The 26,209-nt window shown below is 39.7% G+C and overlaps 2 protein-coding genes across 8 annotated transcripts in view; both read right to left on the bottom strand.

Moving 5' to 3' along the window:
- Positions 1–1,910: 1,910 nt before the first annotated feature.
- On the bottom strand, positions 1,911–8,655 carry LOC112567222. Of its 3 annotated transcripts, none has more exons than XM_025243832.1 (7): positions 8,294–8,655; positions 6,280–6,467; positions 5,341–5,837; positions 4,560–4,702; positions 3,706–3,823; positions 3,339–3,474; positions 1,911–2,861 (listed from the first exon to the last, which is right to left on the bottom strand). In XM_025243832.1, the coding sequence occupies exons 2-7, from the start codon at positions 6,396–6,398 to the stop codon at positions 2,642–2,644; spliced, it is 1,233 nt and encodes a 410-aa protein (XP_025099617.1). In that variant the 5' UTR covers positions 6,399–6,467; positions 8,294–8,655; the 3' UTR covers positions 1,911–2,641. The 3 variants fall into 3 exon arrangements, with proteins under 3 accessions (XP_025099617.1, XP_025099618.1, XP_025099616.1); XM_025243833.1 differs by having other exon boundaries at positions 6,280–6,469; positions 8,298–8,655; XM_025243831.1 differs by lacking the exon at positions 8,294–8,655 and adding an exon at positions 6,834–7,518.
- A 4,596-nt stretch (positions 8,656–13,251) lies between these two features.
- Positions 13,252–26,209, bottom strand: part of LOC112565642 (sn1-specific diacylglycerol lipase alpha-like) — a 42,152-nt gene continuing 29,194 nt past the window's right edge. For 3 of the 5 annotated variants that reach the window (XM_025241214.1, XM_025241216.1, XM_025241218.1), the window contains 10 exons: positions 25,828–25,911; positions 25,422–25,499; positions 24,608–24,688; positions 24,068–24,100; positions 20,701–20,843; positions 20,194–20,262; positions 19,657–19,729; positions 19,178–19,365; positions 18,082–18,214; positions 13,252–17,717 (listed from right to left, as the gene is read on the bottom strand). In XM_025241214.1, coding sequence (XP_025096999.1) covers positions 15,861–17,717; positions 18,082–18,214; positions 19,178–19,365; positions 19,657–19,729; positions 20,194–20,262; positions 20,701–20,843; positions 24,068–24,100; positions 24,608–24,688; positions 25,422–25,499; positions 25,828–25,911 — 2,739 coding nt within the window. In that variant the 3' untranslated portion in view covers positions 13,252–15,860. The remainder of the gene's footprint in view (positions 17,718–18,081; positions 18,215–19,177; positions 19,366–19,656; positions 19,730–20,193; positions 20,263–20,700; positions 20,844–24,067; positions 24,101–24,607; positions 24,689–25,421; positions 25,500–25,827; positions 25,912–26,209) is intronic. The other 2 variants (XM_025241215.1, XM_025241217.1) reach the window with 1 other exon arrangement.

The following is a 26,209-nucleotide window of genomic DNA, read 5'->3' as shown; positions in this document are numbered from 1 at the left end:
CACAGAGATACAAAAAATGATGGGAAATTAAAGGGGTCTTTGTTTGCTCGCTTTCCTGCTACTTTCCTTGCTTCCAGAAGAGGTGCAAGTGTAGAAATACATGTGTTTGTGTGTGTGTGTTCGTGCATGCACACGCGTCTAAGAAGAAGAGAGAGAGAGAGAAAAAAATATTAATCACTAGGAAAAAGGAGAAAAGACAGTAAGAAAGATAAATGGAGTAAAGGCGACAAAAAACAATTTCACGCTAAATACTTCACAACCTACTACCCACCCACCCCTAAAATCAATCAAACAAGAAAAAAAAGTACATAACAATTTTAAGAACCACAAGGGGAAATAACTGGAGTTCAGTAGCAGTGTCCGCGGGTGGCGTGTAGGCAGCGGTGTCACTATTTAAACAGGTGTGTCAAGCCGCCTTTCTCTTCCACCCACCACCCCGATCCCAAACCTTATGTACTTAAAAAAAAAAGAAGTTCAGGCTCACCTCAGCTGACACGGTTATCTTTTAGCTGAAGGGTGGATGGTTGGGTGAAAGGGTGCGGGGGTAAAGTGGAGAGTAAGAGGGGTCAGACCTGACCCCTCCCTCATTTTAGTTGTAATTGCAAGTATTTCCATAACGATGCCCGCAGCAGGGCTCACATTTAGCCGTCTTTTCCCGGGGATAGTTAAACACGCCGTCTTGGTCTTCCGAACATAATAAGGTTTGCACAGAGGTAGGTTGCTCACTGCTCCTATTGACAGCTTTGCACGTTCGGAAAATAGGTTGAAACTGTATCCGCCATTTTCCCCTCTCGCCCGCACCGAGGGACGAGCGAGATCACCGCCATGGGCGGACAACTCTACCGTCCTTCTCCTGGTGCATTAGAGTGCTCGTTTCTGACAGGTGAATGCTTCCTTTTTGGGCCGTTTATGATTATGGCAGGTTAGTGGCGTTGGCCAGTGGCCCTACTTCACTGTTTGCCTCGCATCCGCATTAGCTGTAATTGGTGCCGAGTCCTTTCTCGCCCGATGTTTGCTCAAAAACAGAACTCGGGGCCGCACGCGCTCAAAGTTTGTAGATGAGAAAGTTGTGGCTAAATTGAGTAACGGGTGGTTTTAGGTTTGATGAGATTCTTGTGTGGCGGGAGTGTGATGGTGGTGGTAGGGGGTGAGGGGAAGAGGCGAGTGAAACAAGAGGAGAGTAAGAGAAATAAGATTTTTAAAAGAGAGAAAGAAAGACGAGAATAAGGAAGGATGGAATTACTTAAAGAAAGAACGAGAATGAGTGAGTGAGTGAATATAATAGGGTAGATTATTATAGAGGTAAATGAAAGAAGAGTGTGTGGGAGTGAGGGAATTGAGATTCTCGCTTCCGCCCACTCTAAATTCAAATTATTTTGCCGGTTGAGAATAACGATGTTAGTGGTAATTTGATGAGCATGGCCATGGTGTGATTGACACTAGTGGCGACGATGATGATAGCTGTGATGGCGATTGTTGTCGACAGAATGCGTGCGGCGTATACTTATGAATCGTGTGAAGGAGAATGTTTAAAAAAAAAAGGTGTATGTGGGGGATGGGGAACAGAGAGTGCTATTGCTTCCCTTGATCTGTATAACCTTTGTGGTGGATTTTCGAGCTATCCTGTTAATTATTTATTAGTTTATTCTCTGTGTGTGTGTGTTCTTGTTCGCGGTGACTATGTTCGTATCTCACTCCTGTGGTCAAGAGCTGTATACTCGAGGAGGAGATGATGGTAAGTGAAGCACTCAGATCACTTTCAATGTTCATATCAGAGCCACGATTAAAGGGAGAGCACTCCAAAAGTACGGTGTTGGAGTCCTAAGTGATGTTCATACATTATCTCCCATGTGTGTGTTCACTTTCCTGGAGCCGTACTATTAAAAAGTACTGAGCAAAAGTTTTAATGATTATTTTTATTATAATACTTGTCGTTAACATGAAATTATTATTCATATTTTAAGAGAAAACATTATTGAAAAAATAAAACAGACGTTGAAGTTTACCTCTCACAGGTTTACCTATATTAAGGCACTTGCCTGTGTTCTCACCTATTCAAACACACTCTCTCTCACTCAAAAAGTAATGTATGTGTATAAAAACACCTCTAGCTAGATATCTCTAAGACTTCCAGCTGGGTATACGATTATGGTTGGGTATCTACAAGAATTGTAAATAAATTTAAGTAGGGCTATATCACTTACAGCGGGGTATGTATAAGAATTTTATCTAACAGTCTATAAGACTTCTATCGAAGGTATCTATCCCCATTCACGTTTTCATTCCTTTTGCATTCTTGCAGAAGAGATTCTTTAGCCTAGAAGACGGGCCTTAGATTGCTCATATAAGAGCCACCAACTGTCATTGCGACCATCTTTTGATCTTCATAATTAATCACATTTCCTTCGAAGTCTGTGATTTCCACCGAAGAGTCATTTAAACACATTTGTTTCCAATAAATATAAAGAAAAACATGAGACCTACGCACAGCGTAGGACCAAACAATGTCAAGAGTTCCTGTACTTGATAACACAGATGGAAAAAAAAGACGAACAAACACCAAGACTGTGCTCTACTTTGAAAAAAAACAACAACTATAGATATAGATTGTAATCCACAGACAACGGCGGCCAGGTGTTTCTCACGAGTCCTGCAGCTCTACCTCCTGCACTGCAGAGTCTGGCAGGATTGGGAGCGAGGCTCTGCGCGCAGGGTTGTCGACGTCATGCAGGAAGTGGCCGATGCGCTTGCGTATTTGATCGTAGCGGCGCCACTCTGTTGCCACCTTCATCTCCGTCAGCTCCCGGTCCTCCTGCTGCAGCAGCGCCCGTCTGTACCCTTCCGCCTCTCGACTACCGAGTCTGTACATCCGGGTAGATGTTAAAATAAAGTGTTGAATGTAAAAATGTACACCAGTTCCAGACAACCCACGATGGAGAATTAGAAAATGGACAACACAGACCAGAGTAGTGCAAGTAATAAGCACAAAGCCCATTCTACCATTGAGGGAACTAGGCAGCCAGTCACCTATGACGCTAGCTCTGTGAAGGGAGATGCTTAAATAAATAAATAAATAAGGCCAACAATGTTGACCTGTCCTGTCCAGCTTACTCAAAGTTAGAGTGTCAATGGTAAGTTGACTGATGCTGCCAGTTTCTTTTGCCGAGAGAGAACAACTTTTCGCAGAGGTGAAACTATTGACAAGTTATCGGAGATTAGTTGGGCTGCCATTATATCCCCTATATGACCTGCCATCTACACAATTAAATCTTTCAGCACAACAAACAGCAAGGCAAGATCCCAAACTTATATTTGACACGTGTAGCTAGGTCACCTACCTGCCAAGAAGCGCCATGGAGCTGCTGCTCCGCCCCAAGACAGGCGTGGGACGCGTAGCAAGGGAGGCAAATGGCAACGGGGCTGAGTTTCTTTTCTGAAGAATAGCCTCCCTTGTTATGCTGCTCGCTTCAGAAGCTTAATGAAAAAAAAAAAAAGATGAATGATCACGATTAAAACAATAATTAAAAAGAGCAGGACGACAATGAGCTGCTACTGTGGTAACGCACGCGTGTTAAGAGTGTGTTGAGAGAGAGAGAGATGGACTGTGTAGTATGTTAAATAATATATGGAAAACTTCAGTTCTTGGTTCAATTAAAATTAAAAAATAAACTAACTTTTTTAACAGTCACGTAGAACAAGACGTACCAACAACTGAAGCGACATCTAGAACCGGGCAGCTGGCTCGCCGAGCTTTGTACATCTTCCGCCTCAGAAGAGAGCACGCGCCATCTGTGTAGGTATCACAGTCACCTCCTTTGCTCTCCTGCAAGCAGCGTATTGTTATTATTATGACGATGATGATGATGACGACGATGAAGATGACGACGACAACAACGACGATGATGATATACATTTTTTTTTGTGGCAATATACTATATTTGATGTGTTATATTGACTCTGTGACACATCTCTACAACATGATGAAAACTGAAAAATGCTAACTGACATATCGTAATCTGAACTGAGCGATGTTTGACGGGCGGACTGATATCCGAGAGCTTTACATTAGAACTGTACGTCAAGCTTACAAGCAGTTGCTGCTATCAAGGGTAATATAGCTTATTCTTGTTATTGTCGATTATAGGAGGGGAAAGTGCTTCAACGTAATGGAGAGTTTGCACTTTATGGGATGCGAATCTAGGGGATGAGGAGCGTAGGATGGGCGGTGCAGTAAGGTCGTTGCTCCGCGACGCCGCAGATGTTGTTTACTGCTGCTGGTGTTGTCTGTTCCTGTTGTTGTCACTTGCTCTTGGTGTCTAGGAAGCCTGCCAAGTCCGCAGCGGTGGTGTACTGCACTGGTTGCCGGATAATTTATGTTGCCCTATTCTAGTCTTCTATTTAGTTTATGTACTGTACTAGTTTATACCTGTTAAGGGCATTCAGTTTGTTCTCATTTATGGCAAAGTCTGAGGTTTTGGTTTTTATCGCTTTTTTAAAGGGGGGGGGGTTATAGTTTAGCTTCTATAGCTTAGTAGGGGAGACAGCTGTTTGTTTGTTACCTCCTCTTGAATGTTCTTGAGGAGGTCCTTGAAGGTGGTCTTGGATCGCATAAGCTCCGCCCTCTTGTTTGCTGCCATGTCGCCCCTCAGAGACTTGATCTTGCGTATCATGTTGACGATGTTTGCTATCTTCGGCTCACCGGCTGCGAAAGATTGATGGGGTTATGACCAATCACACACAGTACAGCAAGTGTCACGACCCTTTCAGCACATTTCACACACTGTACAGCAAGCGGCACACACTGAAGTAAGTTTCGTTACAAGAAATTTCACATCTCAGAAGTCTCTATGACATTCAGCAAAGGTATTCACTGTGGGTTACGAGTCTACTGACAAGCAAACTCTTCGATCTTTCATGTCAATTGATTGAAATTGATACAAGATCTTCTTCCCCAAACTCTGGCTGTAATCTTACCCTCCTCTTCCCCTAGCCTTCACGCATCCGATGTCGAGATATAAGACGACAACAACAGGAGGTCAAAGGTCCTCCAGAATGTGATGGACTGTTACACTATCTTCAGCCAATGGGAAAGTTGAGTCTGTATGTTAATTAGACTAAACCGTGCTTATTCGTGATGTTGGGGTTTTGCTGTCATTTAGTGTAATATTTTTAGGGTTATGTCTGGAGAATTGACAGCATGATGTTGGAAGTGTTGTTAACTGAGATTTAGGTAAACATTATCTTGCCCTGAGCTCATCTCTCACATCTAAACACAGTGTTGTATTTTGCAGGACCTTTCAGGAAAAAAAAACCCAACGGACATTTGCTGACGTCACTCACGTGTTTCGCGCGTGCCAGCACGAGTCAAAGCCTCATCCGGAACAAGTCTAGGTGTGGTCAAGGGAGCTGCTCCTCCCCCTACGCCAGCTAGAGACCCCCTCCTCCCTGCTGCCATCAGAGTAGCCTTCCATCTACTGTTGTCCCTCTTCTGGTTGTCGCCCCCGGCAGCGCACTTGTCCTCGGGTCTGTTTAGCGAGTTCAGGATGTTGGGGATGACCTCGGAGACCCTCTTGAACTCGGTCAAGAGATACTCGTTCGCCGGGTCGGTCTCGGCGGGTTGCCTTGACTTGGACGTCGCTGGCCCTGCGCCTCTGGCGAAAGGTTTCGGACCTAGACTTGAGGCCACTGGCGCTGATTCCGGTGCTGCTGTTGTCTCGGCGTGGGAATCAGCAGGGGGGATAACCAAGGAAGGCGCAGAGTTACGGCGCCTGCTCAGACGCATCTCGTTGTGAACTTCCACCTTCTCGCGGTCCAGCTCCATACCACGGAGTCTGGAGCTTTAAACAGACAAGGCAAAGCGCGTCCAGTCACGTGACTGCAACTCAGACTTAATTCCTCTTCTTTTTCTTCTGTCGCCAACTTTTTTTTTTTTTTTTAACATTTTTTTATTTTTAGACAGAGTTGATGAAATAGATAGCAATCTGTCATTTAGTGTTGCCATCTGTGTAGCATTAAGAATCCATTCGTGAAAACCGCTGTTAAACATATATATATATAGTCACGCGTGGAAAAACGTGTGTGGGACATGTCAAGAAATACTTCTTTTTCTTCCTCCCTCTTTCTCTCTCTTCTTTCCACCTCACATCATCCTTCCGGCCGCTCCTCCCCCTCACTTGCCCCCCCTCTCTCTCTCTCACACACACATTTGTTTGACTTTCTTTTGTTTGTTTCTTCTTACAGAGGATGTCCATACTAAACTGGTCTCCAAGATTAACTGACCTGTTATTCAGCTCCTGCAGGTGGCGTTGCAGCCTTTCCTCCTCGCGATTATTGGTAAACAACATCTTCTCCAAGTGCTTGGGACCCTGCCGCCCCTCCAGTTTTCTTCTTGTTGTCATGGCTTCTCCTTCCACCTCGGAGAATGCTTCATTTATGCGGGCCTTCTGAGTGTTTATTAGGTAGGACACCTGTACAGAAAATATACAGTGAGTCAGACAAACGATCCTGCCATTACATAACGGTAGTGGAGGAAGATCGACTGGAAATAAAACTGAAATAATATTCTTTGACCTCAAATCGGACTCGCAAAGGTTTTCGAAAAGGCATATCTCAACAGAATAAGGTATGTCACTTCTGAATCACTAAGAATGCAAACAATAAGCAAATTAACTTTAAAGAAATCAGCAAAATCGAACGAAACAAATAATAGACAAACATAAACAAAAAACGCATAAAGACTAGAGAAATATTTACAGCAAACAAAAACCCCGAATAAACCACCCACGCAAACAAAATGACAGTAAAATGAAACAAAAACCATTTTTAATTCTAACCTCTTTCACAAAGCTATCGTCTAGATGCATCATTTGTCCCTTCATTGCAATGTTGACCATGACACACACCAGCAGCGTCACGGCAACGACAACAAGAACGATGTTCCAGCCAACATCCGACAACATGATTGGGAGACTGCAGCAACAACACACTTGCACAACCGGCTTTTCTTCCAGAAATGAACTGTATGACGATATCGCCGTTGTTCGAACTGGAAACAAATACCTGTGTCACTGATGAACGGTTCTTGCAAGCAGTTCATTTATTTGGCTTCCATACCACGCATTCTCAGGTGGGAAAAAATTCCTGCGAGTAAGCACAGGTGAGAGAGAGAAAGACCGGCGCGTCCTTTGGTGAGTGCAGTCGACAGGTCGGTGATGTTGTAGCAGCTGTTGACTCCCACGTTGCATCGTGATATCCAGGTGTGAATGACACTTGAATAATAGGCAAAAATTAACCACAGGCTCGCACGTACTCTCCCATGCCTCCCTCGCTGCAGAGGAGGGAAGCTCGTCCTTTAATTGTGGGGGAGTCTCTATGTACCGGCGGTGTTGTGATGATCCGACGATTTTGAGTGATGATGATAGGGAAACCACGATCACAGGTTTAGCTGCATGGCCATTTGCTTATCAACTTCTTTTCTTGCTCTCTAGCTTCAGTTGGGTACCTCACACTAGAAGTGAACAGTTTCCGGTCACGTGTGTAAAATTTAATCAAAGAGCGAACGACAGTTATTGGTCCCTTTCAAAGATCAAAACAGTTATTTTACTCTCCTTCTACCCACCCCCACCCCCACCCCCCACACACGCGCGCGCGTGTTAGGCGTGTGTTGGCATGTGTGCATGAGTATTTGTGTGTGTGTGTGTGTGTGTCTTGAATTGCCTTTTCAAGAGTGGAGTTGTTACATTGTAATAATAAATAAATAAAAATAAGAAGAAGTGCGCATGCGAGGGTTGGGTGCAGGGGGATGGTGTACCCGAGTCCGCGGCTGTGAAGAGGCCAAAAGTGGAGTTTTTCGTTTTCTTTAAAGACAGGTTGAAGTAACATTGCTCACTCTGGGTACTTGTTTTAACGAAGTAGGGTACGACAGTTTTTCTTCATTTACTAACCACTCACGTGTAAACAACTCTGTGTTGAAGCAGTGACGCAGGTCCTAGTGCACGTGTCCTAATGTTTGCAGTCTATATTGTTAATGAACGAAATGTAAATATTGACAACTACGCATATTATTACATACTGTGAAAATATCATTTATGATCACAATTACAGGGGGGCTGAAGAGGTCGTCTACCCGGGACCCGACCTGTATCTCGGCGGTTCTGTGTGCGTGCGTGTGCGTTGGTGTGTGCGTGCGTTACAATGTTATTCTCCTGTGTTTAATCGTTGTATATATTTCCGTGGACTCAGCTTTCGTCTTATTTCAGGCGTGCTACACTTCATCTAGTTTTCTCAAACTCACCTTTTTTTTTTCCTTCTTGAAAAATGATGGATCCTCTGGCGTTGACAGCGACTCTGTCGTGTGCTCCTTCACTCAGTGACTATCCATTAAACCCACTGCACCACTTCTGTCCCTGTAGGCCAGCTTGTCCCCGATGTACTTTGAGGACTTGAAGTTAAGTCAGCCAGTAGTCAACCTCTTCCGAAAAAGTTTACAAGACAGAGCGGTTGTTGAATACAATAGGTGTAGTTCTAGCCTTATCGTTAACTTTCAATGTGCGTCTCAGTCTGCGTCAACGATAAAGCAACAGAGAGCAGACCTGGCAATTAATTGGTTCTTCGCGATACCGAGTTCGCTCCTGTGGATAGAAAGAGACAAAAAAACTTCTCTCAGAAGCTGTACACTTTTATGTACCTGACAAATGAAGATGAAGACTAAATAATATAGTATTATTATTATTTGTTGTTATCCCTTAATGCCATCTGAACAATTCAAGTCCCAAACCGTTTTGATGGGTCAGAGGTTTGCTCGAGAGCGACTGGTCGCTACCTTTGCGTTTATGTAGTTAATACATTTGTCATTTTTTGCTTTCACACTTGTTTTTATTGCATGCTTACAGTAAGCAGGCAAAGGGGGATTTTCTTAGTTTAATTTTTCGTCTCCAACACCCCCAACGCACGCACACACACAAACGCTTTCTTAAAGAGTGTGTCTATAGCTATTGTTGTGTTGTATAATTACTTTAGTGAAGCACCCACACCCTTGCACCTTCTAGCAGTAAAGGATAAATGAATCAATCAATCTGTCTCATAAACTGTATAATTTAGCTTGCATTGAATTTCATTTGAAGAGTTTCGGTGCATGCATTTGAAACAACAGACGCAGACATATTAGAGAGGAATGTCAGTAGGACTGCTGGGTGTGTCAGGCAAACATTCAAATGAGACTACATAAGTCTGGGAGACCTTGCCCCAGCTGACCCCCGCACAATCGGCTAGTCATTAAGAACTCCAGTAGCTGCTTTACCACCCATTCGACCGGCCGGCGAACAAAGTGCGTTGTGCCGAATCAAGTACCGCCGTCAGGTACAGCCCCCGCCCCATAGGAGAGCAGTGAGGGTTAACAACGGTTTTCAACGGTTCAGGAAGTGCTGCATAGACTTTCTGCATCTTGATCGAGAGATTGCCTGACTGGGGTGGCCACGGGTGCCTATCAACTAGGACTCTGTGGGGTCTGCTTTGTGGAACGCAAAACATATTTATCTGCTCGACACCTAAGGGTCACGAACTTGTATTAGTGGACTGCTGGCTGACGATAAAAAGAGACATGAGACTACAAAGCTTCCGGTTTAGTCACATTCTTTGTTTAGGCTCGCCGAGACTAACAGCGACTTCGCAAGAGGCTAAGTGTTGGTCTCGGCAGACATACAGCAGTCCACCTACACACGTCCGTAGTTCGTGAACTTTGCCCTCTTCCTAACCAGTCCCCACCCTCCACACACATATGTGAACGCAAGCACGCCCCGCACACATTCACTTACCTGTATTATTATTCTGTTATCTCCACCTAGCTGTTGACTTTATATCCATTTTTTTCTCTTGCTAGTCCTGTCCCACAGATGATAACCAATACTGAGTCATTCCACGTATACACCAAAACAAAACACAAACGCCTCTCTACCTTTCATACGCACACACACACACACATTAATAAAACTGAGAACTATCAAAGGCAAATTTTATTTTGTCGCTCTCAAAAAAAAAAAAAAAAAAAAAAATCAAATCAAAACAAAACAAAAAACCCTGCACCTCGCACAAAACTTGTACGAAATAATGTCTACACGTCTCAAACACCATCACTCCAGTTTTGGTTTGTGCTTGCCAGACTAACACTAGAACCGTTGGCTGAGGCCCACGCATCCACTGGTGAGCTCCAGGCCGGATGAGATTCATGTCCCCGACGAGAAGCGAGAACATAAAAGGGGTGGGTGGAGGTAAGAGACGGGGGGTATGAGATGGGGAGAGACTGTAAGAAGTCAGAAGTTACATTTAAACACATAAACTTGAGGAGAAATGTAACTTTGAGATACAAACATCGCCAGGAACAACGATACACAAACTCTTCTCCAAAGAAACAGACGGTCCTATGGCAGCCGCCGTACACACGATGTAATAACAAAAGGTAAGTTGAGCTTAGTGTCCTCTCGCTACACACAGGGAGGGTACTGTAGTTGTCGTACACGAAGGTAAATGTCTCTGTAGCACAACACGTGCACGAGCATCATCCAAAGACCACTCTCACACGCATCCATTGTCAACTCCTGGTGAAGGAACCGTGGCTAGACCGTGACTGTGATTCACCTTTGCCCCGTCCATACAGGTGCGCATGAGTGAACAGCGCTGTTGTCATGGTCTGAAGCCCATTGTCCAGGTAAGGTGCTTGCCCCGATTATGCTACAGCCTTGCTGTTTGCACATTTGTACATGTGTATAGATGCAATATTCAAAATGTTTTATACAACTGTTTACAACTGCTTAGCACTCAAAACAGAATAGTTGGCAAACAAAAGATCGACAGGACATCAATTCGTAACTTAATGTACAAAAAAATGTCGGGGTCAACAATATGACACAGAAGTCCTTTTAGATTCGCTGAACTAGAAAACTATGGTACCAGCACAAACATGTCAGAACAAACCAGGAATAAACATGTATTCACTCAAACCAATATGTCCCATCACACACACACTCTCTCTCTCACTAGTTACCTGTCGTTAGGACTGTGTGTCATAACGATCAGTTAGTTTCCACAAAGGTACCACAGCTGCAAAAGCAGCAACAGCAGCAGCAACATGCAGAACTAAAGATACCCGAATTATATGAGACGAAAAGTAGATATCCGAAAAAAAAAATATGAAAGAAAAAGTGAAGTTGTAACCGACAACAACTACTCATATCATTTCTGTACTACAACATCAATGGAAAAGAAAGGTATTTTCTATCATCTTTGCCTGAGTATGTGTATAATCCACATGCTTTCTTTGTGCATCATGCATATTTGAACACCAGTAGACATAAGATTTCATATGTAGAATCGTTGATGTTTGCTACTGCAGTGTATACTGAAGATGGGGGTTTTTTTCCCCTTGCGATGATCGGAAATTTATTGTTGTGCACTAGTCTTCCAGTAACTGTTAAATACTCTCTCATTAGGTGATCTAATCATGGAATGAACAATGCTGAAAGGACATCTGAAAAAGAAATCAGTCCTTGTTCTGATCACTTCTATACACACTGTTCTCGTTCACTCTAATACTTTATGATGGTATGGTTGATGTAAATAAACAATCAATGTGAAAAATTCATCAGCAATTAGCCACAACAACATATAATGACAGTAAGACTTGTACCAAATATTCATCATAAAAAAAGCATGCTTCACTTTAGCAAAACATAACATACATCTGTGCATGCTCAACACGAATGGAAACTTAACCTACGATAAAAACATCTCTATGAAGGGTGACATAAGATGATACGAGACAGGTGCAGAAAACAATATGTCACAACTGAGTCAACATTAATACAAAATCACAAAGAAATCAATATTGTCAACTGGCAAATCAAATAATAAATTACAATTATAAATATGCTGAGATTAACAAGCCAGGATAAAGACCACATGCTTGTTTTAGCACTTCGATTTAACAACAAACATAAAGCTTTAGGTAACAGGCAGTCTTTTCACGTTATCACAAACAAATAAAACAATTGTATAACAGAAATATAGGTATTTCATTTCAAAGTTTTGGTGTGGCCAACAATCTGTGATAAATAAACCTCTGGAATTTATGACAGCCTCATAAATGATATGTTGGAAATATATACTATGCACAAGAAGCCATGTGAGAACTTATTTTTCAATGCCTTATAGGGTTAGAAAGTCTAAGGCTAATGAGGAAATGCTGTTAGGTTCACTGTGCTTTAGTTGTTGCTGTTTGTATCAGCCCATTCAAACTTTCCCATTTCTGTAGCCTTACATAGAGAAGTCTGCTCATACCAAATCACTGCTATGTACATTCACACTTTGCTATTTACACAGATAAACTCTGCACAGAACCACTATTTACACAAGAATCCTCACAGATGTCCACTGCTATATACACATAAAAACTCTGTACTATTCCAAAGCTTTTTTTACAGTCACAAAGATGACTCCCAGACATGAGGAAATGATCTATGAAACAGACTCTCTTTGCGATGAAGATGAATCCTCACCGAGGACTACAGGACAATTCTGGAATGTCTGAAGTGAAGATGTGGACAAAAGGGAAGAGGCTCATGTGATACATATGACAAGCATTCTACAACACAGGATGATTACAAACATGCTGGATGTTATCTATGACTGTTGACTACAAGTAATACACATATTCCACATAACCAAATATCAGTAGCCTATCTGATAAAATATAACCAGATAAATGGTAAGATTATTCTGTAGTTTTCCCACAGTAAATGTATACAGTCCTATTCATTCCAATTCTTCCACAACTCTCATTAATAACACAAGAATATCTGTAAAAGACAATGATAACCTTAACAACTGAAGAAATTTTTCACTAACTTTGGTTAACAGACAGCTATAACTCTGGTACTGGTTGAGATACTGTCTCCAGACCAGTGAGGTTCTCTAAAGGAAAGAGTTCTCAGGTTTTGATATATAACATCAAGTAAAAACATATTGAAATATATATATTAAACTTAATCCTGGAACTAAAGGTCCTGTTAAACACACAACCAAAGACTTCTGCTCTCACAGAGACTAATATGATGCATTTGCCAAACAAGAATTTGAAGAGCCCTTCCAGATTTGCTTGTTAACAAACAACAAAATGGAATTGGATATAAGGTTAACCAACAAAGCTGAACATGTGGTTTGATCTTTAGGTCAGTAGTTTTCGTAATCTTCCAACATTAAGGGATGTAAATTTTATTTCATCTGTTTAGTTTTGTTTGTCTCTGTACATGTTCACAAGATAAAGCAGCAAGAAAGACACACATGGTACCCAAAGAAAATTAAAATAAATCAACAACAATAAAAACCAGAAAAACTTATAAGACCAGGTGAACTGGACATCACTGCTTTTTACGCCCTGCCACCTGGCCTCAAAATCTAAGCTATTGCATACCTGTTAACAACAACTATTACAAATCTGCAAACAAAATATAAGACTATATATCGTTTGGCATCCCTGCTAATATTGCCATACATTAGTTGTTAGCTTTCTCCTCTTCTCCATCTGCAATCTCCTAGACAGAAAGTCTCATAGCTTCACAGTGTTTTAAACAAACTTCACAGTGTTTACAGTGACATTCACAGTGTTTTCAGTGAAGTTCACAGATTCAAAAAGGCAACAATTTCCTGACATATTTTGTTGACTGAAGCATGGATTTAATGATTTGCCAAAGAATGCAATATTTGTCCTTTTTTTTTTCCAACTTCTCATTAGAATCTTAGGCACTGTTGAAGAGGAACATGAGGATCAAACTTACTTCATGAACTTGCATCTCATTAAGATATTTTAGCTTTTATTTACAGTGGGAAAAATGGGTCACGAAATCTCGGTCTAAATTATTTCACTTTTTTCACAAATTAGGAACACTATTCAAAGTAAATAACTGTACCTAATGACTGCTAAGTAAACAAAATGTTACATCACTGAATCCTTGGCTAAAACAGACACACCACCCTTCACAAGAACGACGCCACTGTGATTGTGCTGGGTAAACAGAATAACATTCATGAATCATTTCTGAGACTTGGTTGTGAGAAAGAACTAATAGTCCCCAATCCACTTCCCCCCAACCCACCTCCAAGCCAAAACCAAACAAAAAAAATTACCTTTAGAAAAATGGCACAAAAAGCATAACAGTGATACAAGATACTTGAGACAGTGACAAAGCATGAGACCAATCTGTTATACAGCTTCAACTTTATCACGTCTATAGTACACGCACAGCACATTTATCTCTGTAAAAAGAATTGTCCAGTTATTTATATTGCATGGTTTTACAGTAAATCACAAACAATTTAAAAGGTAAATCTCTCCTGAAAAATAGTTTTAAAATACAGTGTAATAAAAGGATTAAGAAAAAAAATCTTGGAAAAATTATAAAAAACAACAAACCCAGTGTGTCCCCAATAAAGTCAATGTCCCTACATTGCATTGCATATACAAAACTATGTGCTAGAAAATGAAACTTTGCAATGTGATAGCAAGACACGAAACTGGAAGGAAGGAAGGTGAGCAAGAATATCAGAATGCCAACGAAAGGAAAGTGGAAGGCCAAATGCAAAAGTAAGAGACAAAGGCTAACTCAAAGACAGTGTGGAAATGGGAAATATAAAGAGGAACATATCGTTTGCCTCCTTCATGCATCTAAGACCATAAGAAAACAACTGAAGAAAAGCAGAATGCACCAGAGATAGTTAGAAAAACCAATCTCATCTTTCTAATGAAACAATACCTTTTAACACAGAAAAGAAATGTAGTTAAAAAAATATCAAAAAAAAAAAATAAGTTGACAAATGAATAAAAACAATGAGACTCACCTCTCTGTAAAAATTCTTTGCGCAAGAAGTGCATTATTAGCTAATACTTTTTCCTCACACACCATGCTTCCGTAAACTGACTAGTTAGCCAGACACGGTGTCAATCACTGAGTTAACCAGAGGCACATGCTCACAGACTTACACATCTGCATCTAACGAATACATTCATACATTCTCGTTCCAGCCAGGTTATGGCTATTGTTGACCTTTGTCACACGATGAGCTCAAATAGTGAGGCACTGAACTCCACAGAGCTGCTGAATGAGTTTCTTGCATGCACCACCACAGTATAGACATGATAATTCACCATAAACATAATGTTTTGCCATAAGCATAATGATTTGCCATAAACACAATGATTTGCCATAAATGTAAAGATCTGCCATAAACTCATATGCAAAGTTTTACATCAGTTCTTCTATTTAGACTTGTAGGGTGGATGAATAACATATGGTAGGTAATTATATTTTCATTAGCATTGTTAAAGAGACTATATTTGATAAAAGCCTGAATGACCTGTGAATTTTTCTCTTGAATTTAAACAACAAAGATGCACACAAAAATGCATTCTCTAAAACAATTTCAATCAAACTATGCTAAATATCAGTCAACCAAATTTTGCTAGTCTATGTGATCTTCAAGAACTCTTTCCTTTAACTACATAATAAAAGGTGCTTTGACTGGCCCCTTCACTGTTTCTTAAACATGAACAAAATAAAATAAACCTTTCAATATTTGTATAAATATTTCCATTTTGACATGGAACTAAAACAGGTCCGAGCACAAAAACTTTTCATGTTATAAATGCTTCTGGAACTGGGAACCATTGCTCAAACAAAATAAAATATAAAACCAATGAGAAAGAGGGTTCTGGATATTTTCAGAATGAACATCCCTTTGAAAGGTTCCAACACAAGCATTCCAGAGTACCTTAACAAATGCATACATGTGCAAACAACATTGTTCACAGAACTTTACACGTCTGTCTCTCCTTGCACTTCCATAGGCCCCTGAGATTCAAAGATGTCATTAGAATGTACAGACTGGGAGCTGGAGGCATGTCTAGTGCTGGTGGCATCCTCGGTTGAGGGACTTCCCACTGTTGAAGAAAGAGATGTGCTGTGCACAGCAGACATACGTCCTTGTTGGGTAGATAGTTCCCCAAGTATGTCCTCCAGCTCAAACACATCTGTGTCATCTTGAAGGTGTGAAATATCTGTCTGTTCTGCTGAGCGCTTAATGGCAAAGAGATCTTTTTCGTCGTCATATATCTCTGTTTCATCTATAAGATGACAGATGTCGGTTTGCTCCGCTGACCGTTTCATACTCAGCTTTGGTGGTAAGTGCTTGGAGAAGATACTAGATTCAGACTGACAGTGTACAAAGCGATGGGGGTGGATAGAAGTTAAAGTGGGTGCAGCATGGCGCAAATGTGAGGAACAGCCTGATGAGAAAGGAGCACGCAGCTGAGCCTGTACAGGATATCGTATGGGAGGATGGTAAGCACCATGTGGATACCCTGTGCTAGCTTGTGAATAGTATAGGTTTGGGTGCTCGTACTCCCCCTGGGTGGTTTCTACTGGCGAGTTCCTGGGGCATGTGTTCAGAGTCGCAGTACCCGATGCATAGTCTTCTGGGGCAGCCGACAACTTTCCCACACCAAGATTATGGCTGGTTTCATAACTGACCGGAAGCTCCGCAACTGTCTGTATGGTCGTTGTTCCCCTGTCACCAGCTGATCCTGGGTTCAGTCCAGACATCAAGGTTGAAGAGATGGTAGATTCACTCTTTGATGATGAAACTGCAGGTAAATTCATGGTTTCTGACATCCTTTTGATGTCCCTAAACTTCTTTGAATTGCTCTTTTGACATGTTGGATGAGACTCAGTGGGGCATGAAACAGTCATGGAAATACTATTTTGGGATTGGCTTGGCTGCTCACTGTCATGGCAGAGTACTGTTCTTAGTGACATATCAGTGTCAGTGCCACGGTTTGGCATAGGTGTACCTTCATTCCTGTTACAGTTAGGATGCGCTGAATTTTGACTTGCAGAAGTTTGCAAGAAACTTGAGACAACTATGCCATCACCTTTTCCATTCCCTTGATGTAGCTCTTCCTTCTTCCAAACACTGTTCTCTCTATCAATCTGATTTTTAAAATGTTCATTTTCTTCTTTGCTTTTATTCTTTTCATTTCTGCTGTTTCTGTTCCTGTGTTTTGAAACCTCCCTTGTCACTGGCAAGTCCACATCGGTTACTGAATTTGCATTGGCTGACCTCATGTTAGAAGGTGCTGTATGGGCTGATGAATAGGGACGAGAAGCAGTAGTCTTTGGTGGAGAGTTGCTCTGCGGGTGATGCATGTTGTTGCGGTGACCATGACCATTACCATCCACGTGTCCATGTCCTGCCAGCCCCAGCAAAATACCTGATGCCATGGACAGTGTTTCTGGACTGGCCAATGGAGCCTGGACAGGTTCCGAAGTCAGTGGCAGAGTAAAGTATTGTTGGTTTCGTGGGTTTCTTGGCACTTCCTGATGGCTCAGCTTGGTATAGGAATCAGGAACGATGACCTCTCCACCATGATTTGAGCACTGAAGAATTTGTTCAGCTGCATAGTCCCAGCTCTTTGTCACGTTATTGGTATCAGACCCACTAGATGGCTGAAGGTGTAGTGGTGGATCTGAAGTGAAGCTAGTCTCCAAGAAACCCTGTGCCTGGCTAGGTGAAGGGGTAGTGCTGGCTGATGGAGTACAAAGTGACATGAAAGCTTGACGTTCAGCCTCTGTCATGGTACGTATAGGCTTCTGTGGACCAATGCGAAGCAATACCTGCCATAACATTATATTTCAGTTTAACATATTAGTGTAAAATGACCCAACATGAACAAACAGTAAGAAAAATAATCAACCACTTATTTTTTTCCATTAAAAGAAAAATCACATGGACTGCATATGTTTTTACAGGATTGTTGCCATTCTGCATAAAAGTACATGTACTTTAAAAGTGAATTTGCTACAGCAAAAATGTAATCCAATGCCAACTATTTTCTTCCATTACATAAAATAAAACACAATGTAGGTAAGAAAATTACTTTTAATGCCTAAAACAACTAGCTAATAAAGAGGAGACAAACTGAGACCAGGAATACATGTTTATCCAATGGCAGATTTTTAAAGTCTTTTAAGGTCTTACTTTTTCCAGGGATTCTAACACATTGTCCGGCATGTGGTCATTGATCATGGTTGGGGAAACCAACACCTCATCAAAGTCAGCATTGGATGCCCATAAAGCTTGATAAATGGGTTCCGATGAGTTACAACCACCCCTGCAACAAACAGTGGTCACTTGAGCCAAATATCTGCCAGTACAATGCTGTGAAGGTAGATGATGAGAGGTAGTAGGTCTTATTAATGTTACCTAAGAGACTGTTATAGGGAAGTAGTATTATGTGGTTTGAATTTTACAGGTACACATTTGAGAAAGTATACGTAAGATAAGTGTCATCCCCTAATCTTTTCAGGTCATTGCGGGGTGAAGTGTTATAGAGGTGATGCCAGAATTTCTGTGCATTCAACAGCAAAACTGAGTACCTTGAGACAGTGTCAAGAAATTTTGTTTGTGACACATCATTCCATTCAGATGACTTTGGGTCTTATATGTGTAAGAGACCCTTTTGCTTTTTTGTAAACACACAGAGAGCTCATGATCATCAAATGATAAAAGTAGTTTCTTTTGACCATGTTTTCAACATCTGACTGTTTGGAAAAGTTATGAATGTGATATTTTGTTGATCTTTTGAGTGAATGTAAAGTGATTTATTTTTGTGGAAGAAGTTATTGTCTTACTATGATAAAGTTAGACAGGACCTACACAGGGAGAAAATGAACCTCCACCTAAATCGTGCTAGAGAAGTGTGGCGTACACATGTTGTGACTGAGGTCCACCAGACTGCTAAACTGAAATGATTGGGCAAAGATCTTTACAAGATACCATTTCCTACAATCTGAGTGCTTAACTCTCTTCTGTTCTGATGATACAAGGCTGCAAATGTCACTGTGTAGAGAAAAGGGTCAAAACATCATGAAAGTGACGCCCCATGGGACAGTCAAACACTTTCATGACATCAAAGATTTTTATGGACATGGTGCTGTTTAGAAGTTTCCAACCCTTAGAACCTACCTGATTAAGTTATCAAATATTTCTTCTTTGCTGTGTTATAAAGTATTATCTTTAATACACATGTGGCATATAAGAAAAAGTTTCATCCTTCCGAGTGAAGTCAACTCACTTCTTCTCTGAAGCATGGCTGCGCACGACATGGATCATTTTGCCTGGAGGGTAAAGAGGTGCATGTGCTGATAGCCCAATCTGAGAATTGCTAGGGTGAGCTGTCACATCACGTTCTTGGTACAAATTTCGCTCATCAAAGAACCTCTCATTGCTGCAGCAGCAAAATCCTTTTGAAATGATGTTCCACTGAAAAAAAACCCCATAAATGTATATTTAAACAGTACCAATCGAATCGACTTACAAATATGACATACAAAAAATAACATGCACACATAGCTATGTCCCAAATGTAACATGAACATAAACAAAGCCATACAGAATGTAGAATAGGTTTTCTTTTAATATGAATCATACTATATGACATGAAAACTTAGAAAATGCTCAAATGAAATGGCCAAAGGCAAATTTATCACTATGTTTTTATTGTTTTGTACTAACAAGATATCAAGTTGTAAGCAACAAATTATTATTTAGTACCTTGGATTTTCTGCTGTTTTTTAAGAGGTTAATTATATCTGTACGTAACATTTCCAGCTGTGGCAGACCAATCCTGTAGCAAGTATAAATTACCATTTCAAAAGTTGCAAGCGAGCTTTAAAAATTTCTAATAAAATACGATTTAATATTCTCATTTGAATAAACTAGTCCTCTAAAAAAGTCATTTTCAAAGCCATTCTCAGACAACTTAGTGCCTCAAACTTCGATGTCTATAAATACTCATATATATATATAAAAGCATGCACAAAAGTTGAGAAAGAGACAAACTGTATAAAAGAAATAACAACTACACTATCCAACATTAAAAAATAACATAATTATTAGTAAGTCATAACATTCCTACAATAATCATTGGCACTCAACAAGTATCCTACCATATGCTGTACTTTTGTCAAAAGACAGAACCAGCATAAACTTTCTAATTTTTTTAAATGACCAAAGCACAGTTCTATGTAATAACATATCTGGACATGGCGACTGATAAAGAAAATAGCTACCATTAGGGTGTCATTTTACCTGGGCACAACATCTTTCCCAATGACAACAGATGTTATGTAGGATTTGGTTTCTTCAACGCAAGGCAACCTGGCAATTAAAAATCACAGTAGAATGCTTATCGTAACAGTGTCATCTTCATTTTGCTGATACCAGGTGTTCTGGTTAATAGAGAATGCATCCAACCAAAGGTGTAAAGAAAGACAGACTGGCAGACAGAATACAGAATACAACAATGCTAATTTGGTTGGTTAAGGTTTTAGTGTTTTTGCCCCATAAATACATGGTCTACAGTCTTTCATGATGTTTCTCTACACTTATAATTTAGGCAGTTATCAGCCATCCATCTGATCAGAAAACTTAACAAAATTCAGGCATACAAAATACAATATTAATTTACATCAAGTTTAATAAATTAAGTTAAAAATAATAAAAAAATAATTTCTTCACACTTTAACTGAACATTATTTGATAAACTGATTAGGGGCAACCCAGTAAAAACTACAAGAAAGAAATCTGAACACGTACGTGAGGAGGCCCCCAGGTGGTGAGAAGGCATAACAGTGAAGGGTAGGATACTCATTTTTCAGTAGAATAGCAAGTATGGCTGCAGTCCCAGCCCCCAAGGAGTGTCCAACACACACCAAATCATATTTGGCAACATCCCGGCCCTAAAAGGTTACCACAGGCAAACAGATTAACTGAAATGTAACAAACTGCAGGAGTTTATAAATGATTAGATCAATGCGCTTTAATGTCCTGTGTTTACTTTATTTTGGTACTTATCTTTCCACTAGAATTAAGCAAATATCTTCTTCAGCTTAAAAAATAAAAGCTAAAAAGCTCAAAAACAGATTTCAATTGAACTGTTTGAAATAATCCAAGCAGAAACACATCAAAAGCAAAAACTAGAAACACAACAAAACAGTTTCAAAAGAAACAACATAAAAGAATGTTTCCACATGTAACTTTTTCAGTAATCTGTTTAAATAATTCCTGGAGTGATGTAAGAAGTATATAAATTTAGCTATTTTCACTTTTGTAATTTTTGTTCCGCTCTACCTCTCTCACCACCCTGTATGTATTGAAATAATAGTATTTCAAGTATGGACTGTTAAGGGAAAAAACCTACATGACAATGCTGAAACGGTTGTAATACTTATCATTAGCCAGTTAAGAATAGCCTGTACAATAATACACTTTTACACACAAAAGCATTACGATGGAACTGATCACTGCATTAGGAAAAAGGTCAGTACATGTAAACACCTTTTAATTAGTTATGTTAACTAGTGCTAGATGCTGAGGTATTTTAGCCTCTGTGGTATGATGTGTCCGTGAAGCTATAAATTAAACCAAACTAACAGCTGCTCCACAAGAGCACTTTTCTATTTTGGAAATGATGTTAACTGCTATTTAAAACTCTGGCAATAATTACTTAAGATGATTCAATTTCTGAAATTTAGTTCTGCCTAATTGTATCAAGCAACTACGTCCCATTTTCACACTGCATATCAGATCAATTAGAACTAATATGCAGGTGAAAGAGACCCACATGATGTGAGTTAACGGATAAAAATTTAATGAGCTAATGCAGCATTAATTTCTTACCAGCCAACATCTCAAACATGGAAATATATACAGACTCAACAGTCTGAACCATTGTGACGTTAACTTACAACTTAATCTAGTTTTTTTTTTTTTTTTTTTTTAGAAAGCAACAAAAAAAGGAAATATCTTAAAAACATAAGGATGGAATGAAAAAATACAGTGCTACATAGACTGGATGCTTAGTTCACACCAACACCACTAAAATAATATATAACATGCAAGATGTGTGTTATGTCAGCCACTAATGTCACTGTAACATTTAGTTTTCAACATGCTAAAAAGTCATTGTGAGCTACAAATACTAAGCATGCTGACTATAACCAATAAATTTAAGCCACAACATGAAAAAGTGTAATTTTTAAAACATTTAGAAACAAAATATTCACCTTGAAAAGATTACCGTGAGAAACTCTACTGGTCTATAGGTACGCTATAGAAATATATTGATATAAGCAACTACTTTTGTGCTACACCAATATATGAGCTGGACTGTTTAGTATTTTGAGATTTTACTGCATGATAAGAAAAATGATGCAATGAGTAAAGATATTGTGTGTGTTTATAAATGTTTGTAGAAGGGGGTGGGTGGGTGGAAAGAGAGACAGTGTGGTGAGTATGACAGAAACAAAAGAGAGAAAAAGACTGAAGGGGAGAAAAAAAGAAATTAAAACAATCAAAATTATTTACTGAATCAAATTTAGTAATTTGGAGTTACTGTACTTGACATTAGCAAACATGTCCATGCCAAACTAAAGTACGACTAGATGACTCGATCAGTTGTCTGTTGTCTTATAAGTCTTAAGCCTAGCAAACAACAGCGATTCAAATATTAACTCAGTTCAGGGGGTCAGTTTGTGAATGTTGATTGTTGATGTTTGTCTTCGCAGTGCTGACCTTTCTTGATTGAGTTAACCAGTCTCAATGCTCAAATGGTGTCATTATTTCAGAAAATTACTACCTCAAATTAAACAAGGTTGTTTTCCAGGTTTCAATTTACAGTCTATTATCCTACTTGCTACATTTGAAAAATGTCAACAGTTTCCTGAGCATTTAATATTGCAGCAACGTAAATATTAACTTGCACTGAGAAAGCTCTTTAAAGTGAGGAATGGGATATTTGTTTATGTTGATGAATAACATATTTCTTGAATACTTTTTATGGTTCTTTTTAAATGTATATCTCAAATGCTTACAATTTGAACAATTGAAACTCTCTGCTAAGATGATGGGAAACCATCTGCTCAACAATCAAAAATATTTGTCCAACACACACATACACATATATATCGTGCGAATTGGTGGGTACATATGGGTATATATGAAAATATGATTTATATATGTAGCATGAATACATGTGCACATACACGGGCGCGCGCAAACACACAGACACTGTTTAAAAAAAATCACCTACAAATTCTGCATTACATATGCAGAAATAACATTTACAGCTATATGAACCCCCAAAAGGTCCAGCATTTGCCTAAATTTATCTGCAAACAATGCAGCTCATAATAATAAAGGCCAAATGGGAGAATGTATGCAGCGATCATAGCACATGCCATTTATGAAATGTAATAACAACTTGTAACATTATGAAAACTAGCCAATGAAACGAGCGACATGACATGAATGTCACCAACTACATTAAGACAATACCAGGGACCCATTACAACTTTAAAACCAGCAAACATGTACAACAATGACTGGCTCAAAACTGGGCAGCTCTGACAGAGCATGGCTCACCCGTAACTGGGTACGGCAGTTGGTGGCGTTTGCTGGCTGAGGAGGCAACAAGGAATCCACACAGAGTGGTAATAAATGAATGGATTATGGATTGATGTATGAAACAAAGCTTGCTGAAGTAGCCCACACTATATCCCCAGTGTATAATCTCCCTCTTGCCCTTGCCAGCCATCCCTACCTTCTTATTTTATAATAGCTGACAATACGGATTATGTACTGCTATTCATGCATACAAAACATACCTTTACTCAAAAGAATTATGTAGAAATTATTTTGAAATGTCAAAAGTAAAGACCAGATAGAGATTTTTAACCCATGAAAAGCTGATTTCAATGTGGTAAAAGCTTTGTTAGACACAGACAAAATCATGCTGTTGGTTGAATAGCTTAGCCCAGCTCCTGGTTGTTACAATGTGGAAAAGGATTAAAAAAGGGCAAAGGGTAATGTTATAATAAAAACACACATAAATTTAAAGATATAAATGCCATGCATTTTTCCACAAAAGAAGCAAAGTGTCTACATAATAATATGCGCTCATTACCGTTTTCAACCAATCTGAGCTACGGCAATACTCCTACATGGAGAAAAAGCATAGATCCAACAGATCAAAAGAAACAAACTAATGATCACAGATGCACACGATTACAAAGTCACACAAAGACGCACACAACCAATACACCTTCATTAAAATGCGCATGGTAAATCATTCCAAAATGCAAAGCATCTTTTCATAAATTTATCAACAGCTGAACCAAACTTTTCAAGAAAGTGCTGTGAGCATATGAATCATGTAAAGATCAGGCATAAACAGCTCTTGTTAGCAGCGAAAAAAAAAAAAAAAAAAAAAGCACCATCCTGCACTGTAAGAAGTAGTAACCTTTAACATTAATTTTGGAAGCTGTTTCAACAATTTATGGATTGAATGAAAAAAATCAGGCAGCAAATACTTTTGCCATTCAGTGATTGTTTACATGATAAATCTTGACTGCCAAATGCATGACTAACTGCATGCAATGGGGGGGGGGTGTACGTGGAAAAAAAAACATAATCAAAGTAAACCTTTGAGTCAAAGAATACACACCTCATCTCTTTCCCATGCCATTTCCAAGATCTTGTCATCGATCAATTTTTTCTTAATGTACAATGCTGCCTGAACCATACCCTGTTGAATAAATGTGGCGATTATCACTGAGCAACTGTGTCCAATAAAATGTTCAACATTGCATCAAAATAAAACACATTTGTGAAAGAAAAGGAGTAAAAGGTATCCCAGAAAGTTGTGATAAGCAAGTAATATCTTAAAAAGGTCACATAGCCCTTAGTAGTCAGCTTTAGCAGAGCTAAACGATACCCTTTCTCCACCTTTTATTTCTCTTCTAGGCCTGAAACTTATGGCTACTGGTAATTTTCCAGTCCCATTATCCTCACCCGCAAATGTTTAGTCTACTGTAATTTGATCTCAAAATTCATCACTTCTGTTAATTATTTTCCTAGATTCAATCTCATAAGATGTTTTCATCACCAAATTATTAACCATCATACACCCATTCAATCAGGAGTTTAATTAATCATTATCCACTCAGATATGAGTACAAGTCATATTCAAAAAGAAAAAAAATCTATGGAGAGTGGGAGGAATTTGGTGCTTAATTCTAAGCCAGCAACTAAAGAAAGCAAAGCCGGCTCTGTAAATAGACGTCACATGCAGAAAGGTGGGTGGTGGAGAATCCCCTGATGACTAACCTGACCGTGAAAGCATGCTTCTCCCTTAGGTGCAGTGCACCAATAACTGACTACAGTCAAACAGAGAACTATCAATAATGCAGCCTTAAGAGAGGCTGCAGACTGGCGTGTAATGAATGTAACAATGCATCCTGGGTAAAGGAGTGCTGTACCTTATGCCCTTGCCAGTCATCTCTGGGTGGTTGAAGTGGTAATGTTTCTGGCTCAGCCTTCAAGTCTGTAAGAACATCCTGCAATTACAGGCCAGGGTGCATCAAGTTCACTTCAGCAGGATAACACATTTCTGATGCCAGCATTCAGCTTACAATAATCAATACTGAAAACGAGGAAGGACTTTTTTCTTGCCAATAATGGATTTAAAATAGTGACTGGAGGGGCTATTTCCCTACAAAAGTGTAGCCTGTTTCCCCTTAAACATTGGAGATGGAAATTGAAAGGACATCCAATTCAGACTTGCCTGGAGGTCATTCAAGTAGAAAGCAAAGAATAGTAATATCTTATATACTGCCAAGATTCTCTATAAGAAGTTATGGCATATCATTGGGTATAACTTCCTACCTGCAGGGATAAAGTGCCTCGAACACATACCACAACCTTGCCAAATTCATGGTCTAAAGCAACATAAAATGGAGTTTCACCAATCTGAAACATAATATCAAGACTTAAACAGTGATCGATAATTAACAAGCATGATCCAACGATGAGATAATTAGTTTCTTTCAAAGGTTCACATACACAGAAAAGTTAGCTTTTACTTTTTGCTGTGTTTTTGTTTGACATGCACTCAGCTCCTTAATAATCTTATATTTACATAATGTGTGAGTGCAGTATTTGGCTAGAAAACAACCCAAACCATTCCAACCCACAGCTGACAGTCCTGTTCACTTTACCACCTTATTGGTCTATGGTTTGTTTTAATTTCCTCTTGTTTTGGTTTATG

Source organism: Pomacea canaliculata, linkage group LG6 (assembly GCF_003073045.1).
Source record: "Pomacea canaliculata isolate SZHN2017 linkage group LG6, ASM307304v1, whole genome shotgun sequence".
Lineage (NCBI taxonomy): Eukaryota > Metazoa > Mollusca > Gastropoda > Architaenioglossa > Ampullariidae > Pomacea > Pomacea canaliculata.
The sequence above is the reverse complement of the archived record's forward strand: the minus strand, read 5'-3'. Positions and strand labels throughout refer to the sequence as shown.

What these genes read in the sequence shown, in the direction of transcription:
- LOC112567222 (XM_025243831.1), bottom strand. Translation starts at nt 6,959, where the DNA reads ATGTTGTCGGATGTTGGCTGGAACATCGTTCTTGTTGTCGTTGCCGTG. An exon ending in TCAAGAACATTCAAGAGGAG is followed by an intron (nt 3,824 to 4,559) that starts GTAACAAACAAA and finishes CGCTGCTTGCAG; the next exon opens with GAGAGCAAAGGAGGTGACTG. An exon ending in TCCATGGCGCTTCTTGGCAG is followed by an intron (nt 2,862 to 3,338) that starts GTAGGTGACCTA and finishes CCGGATGTACAG; the next exon opens with ACTCGGTAGTCGAGAGGCGG.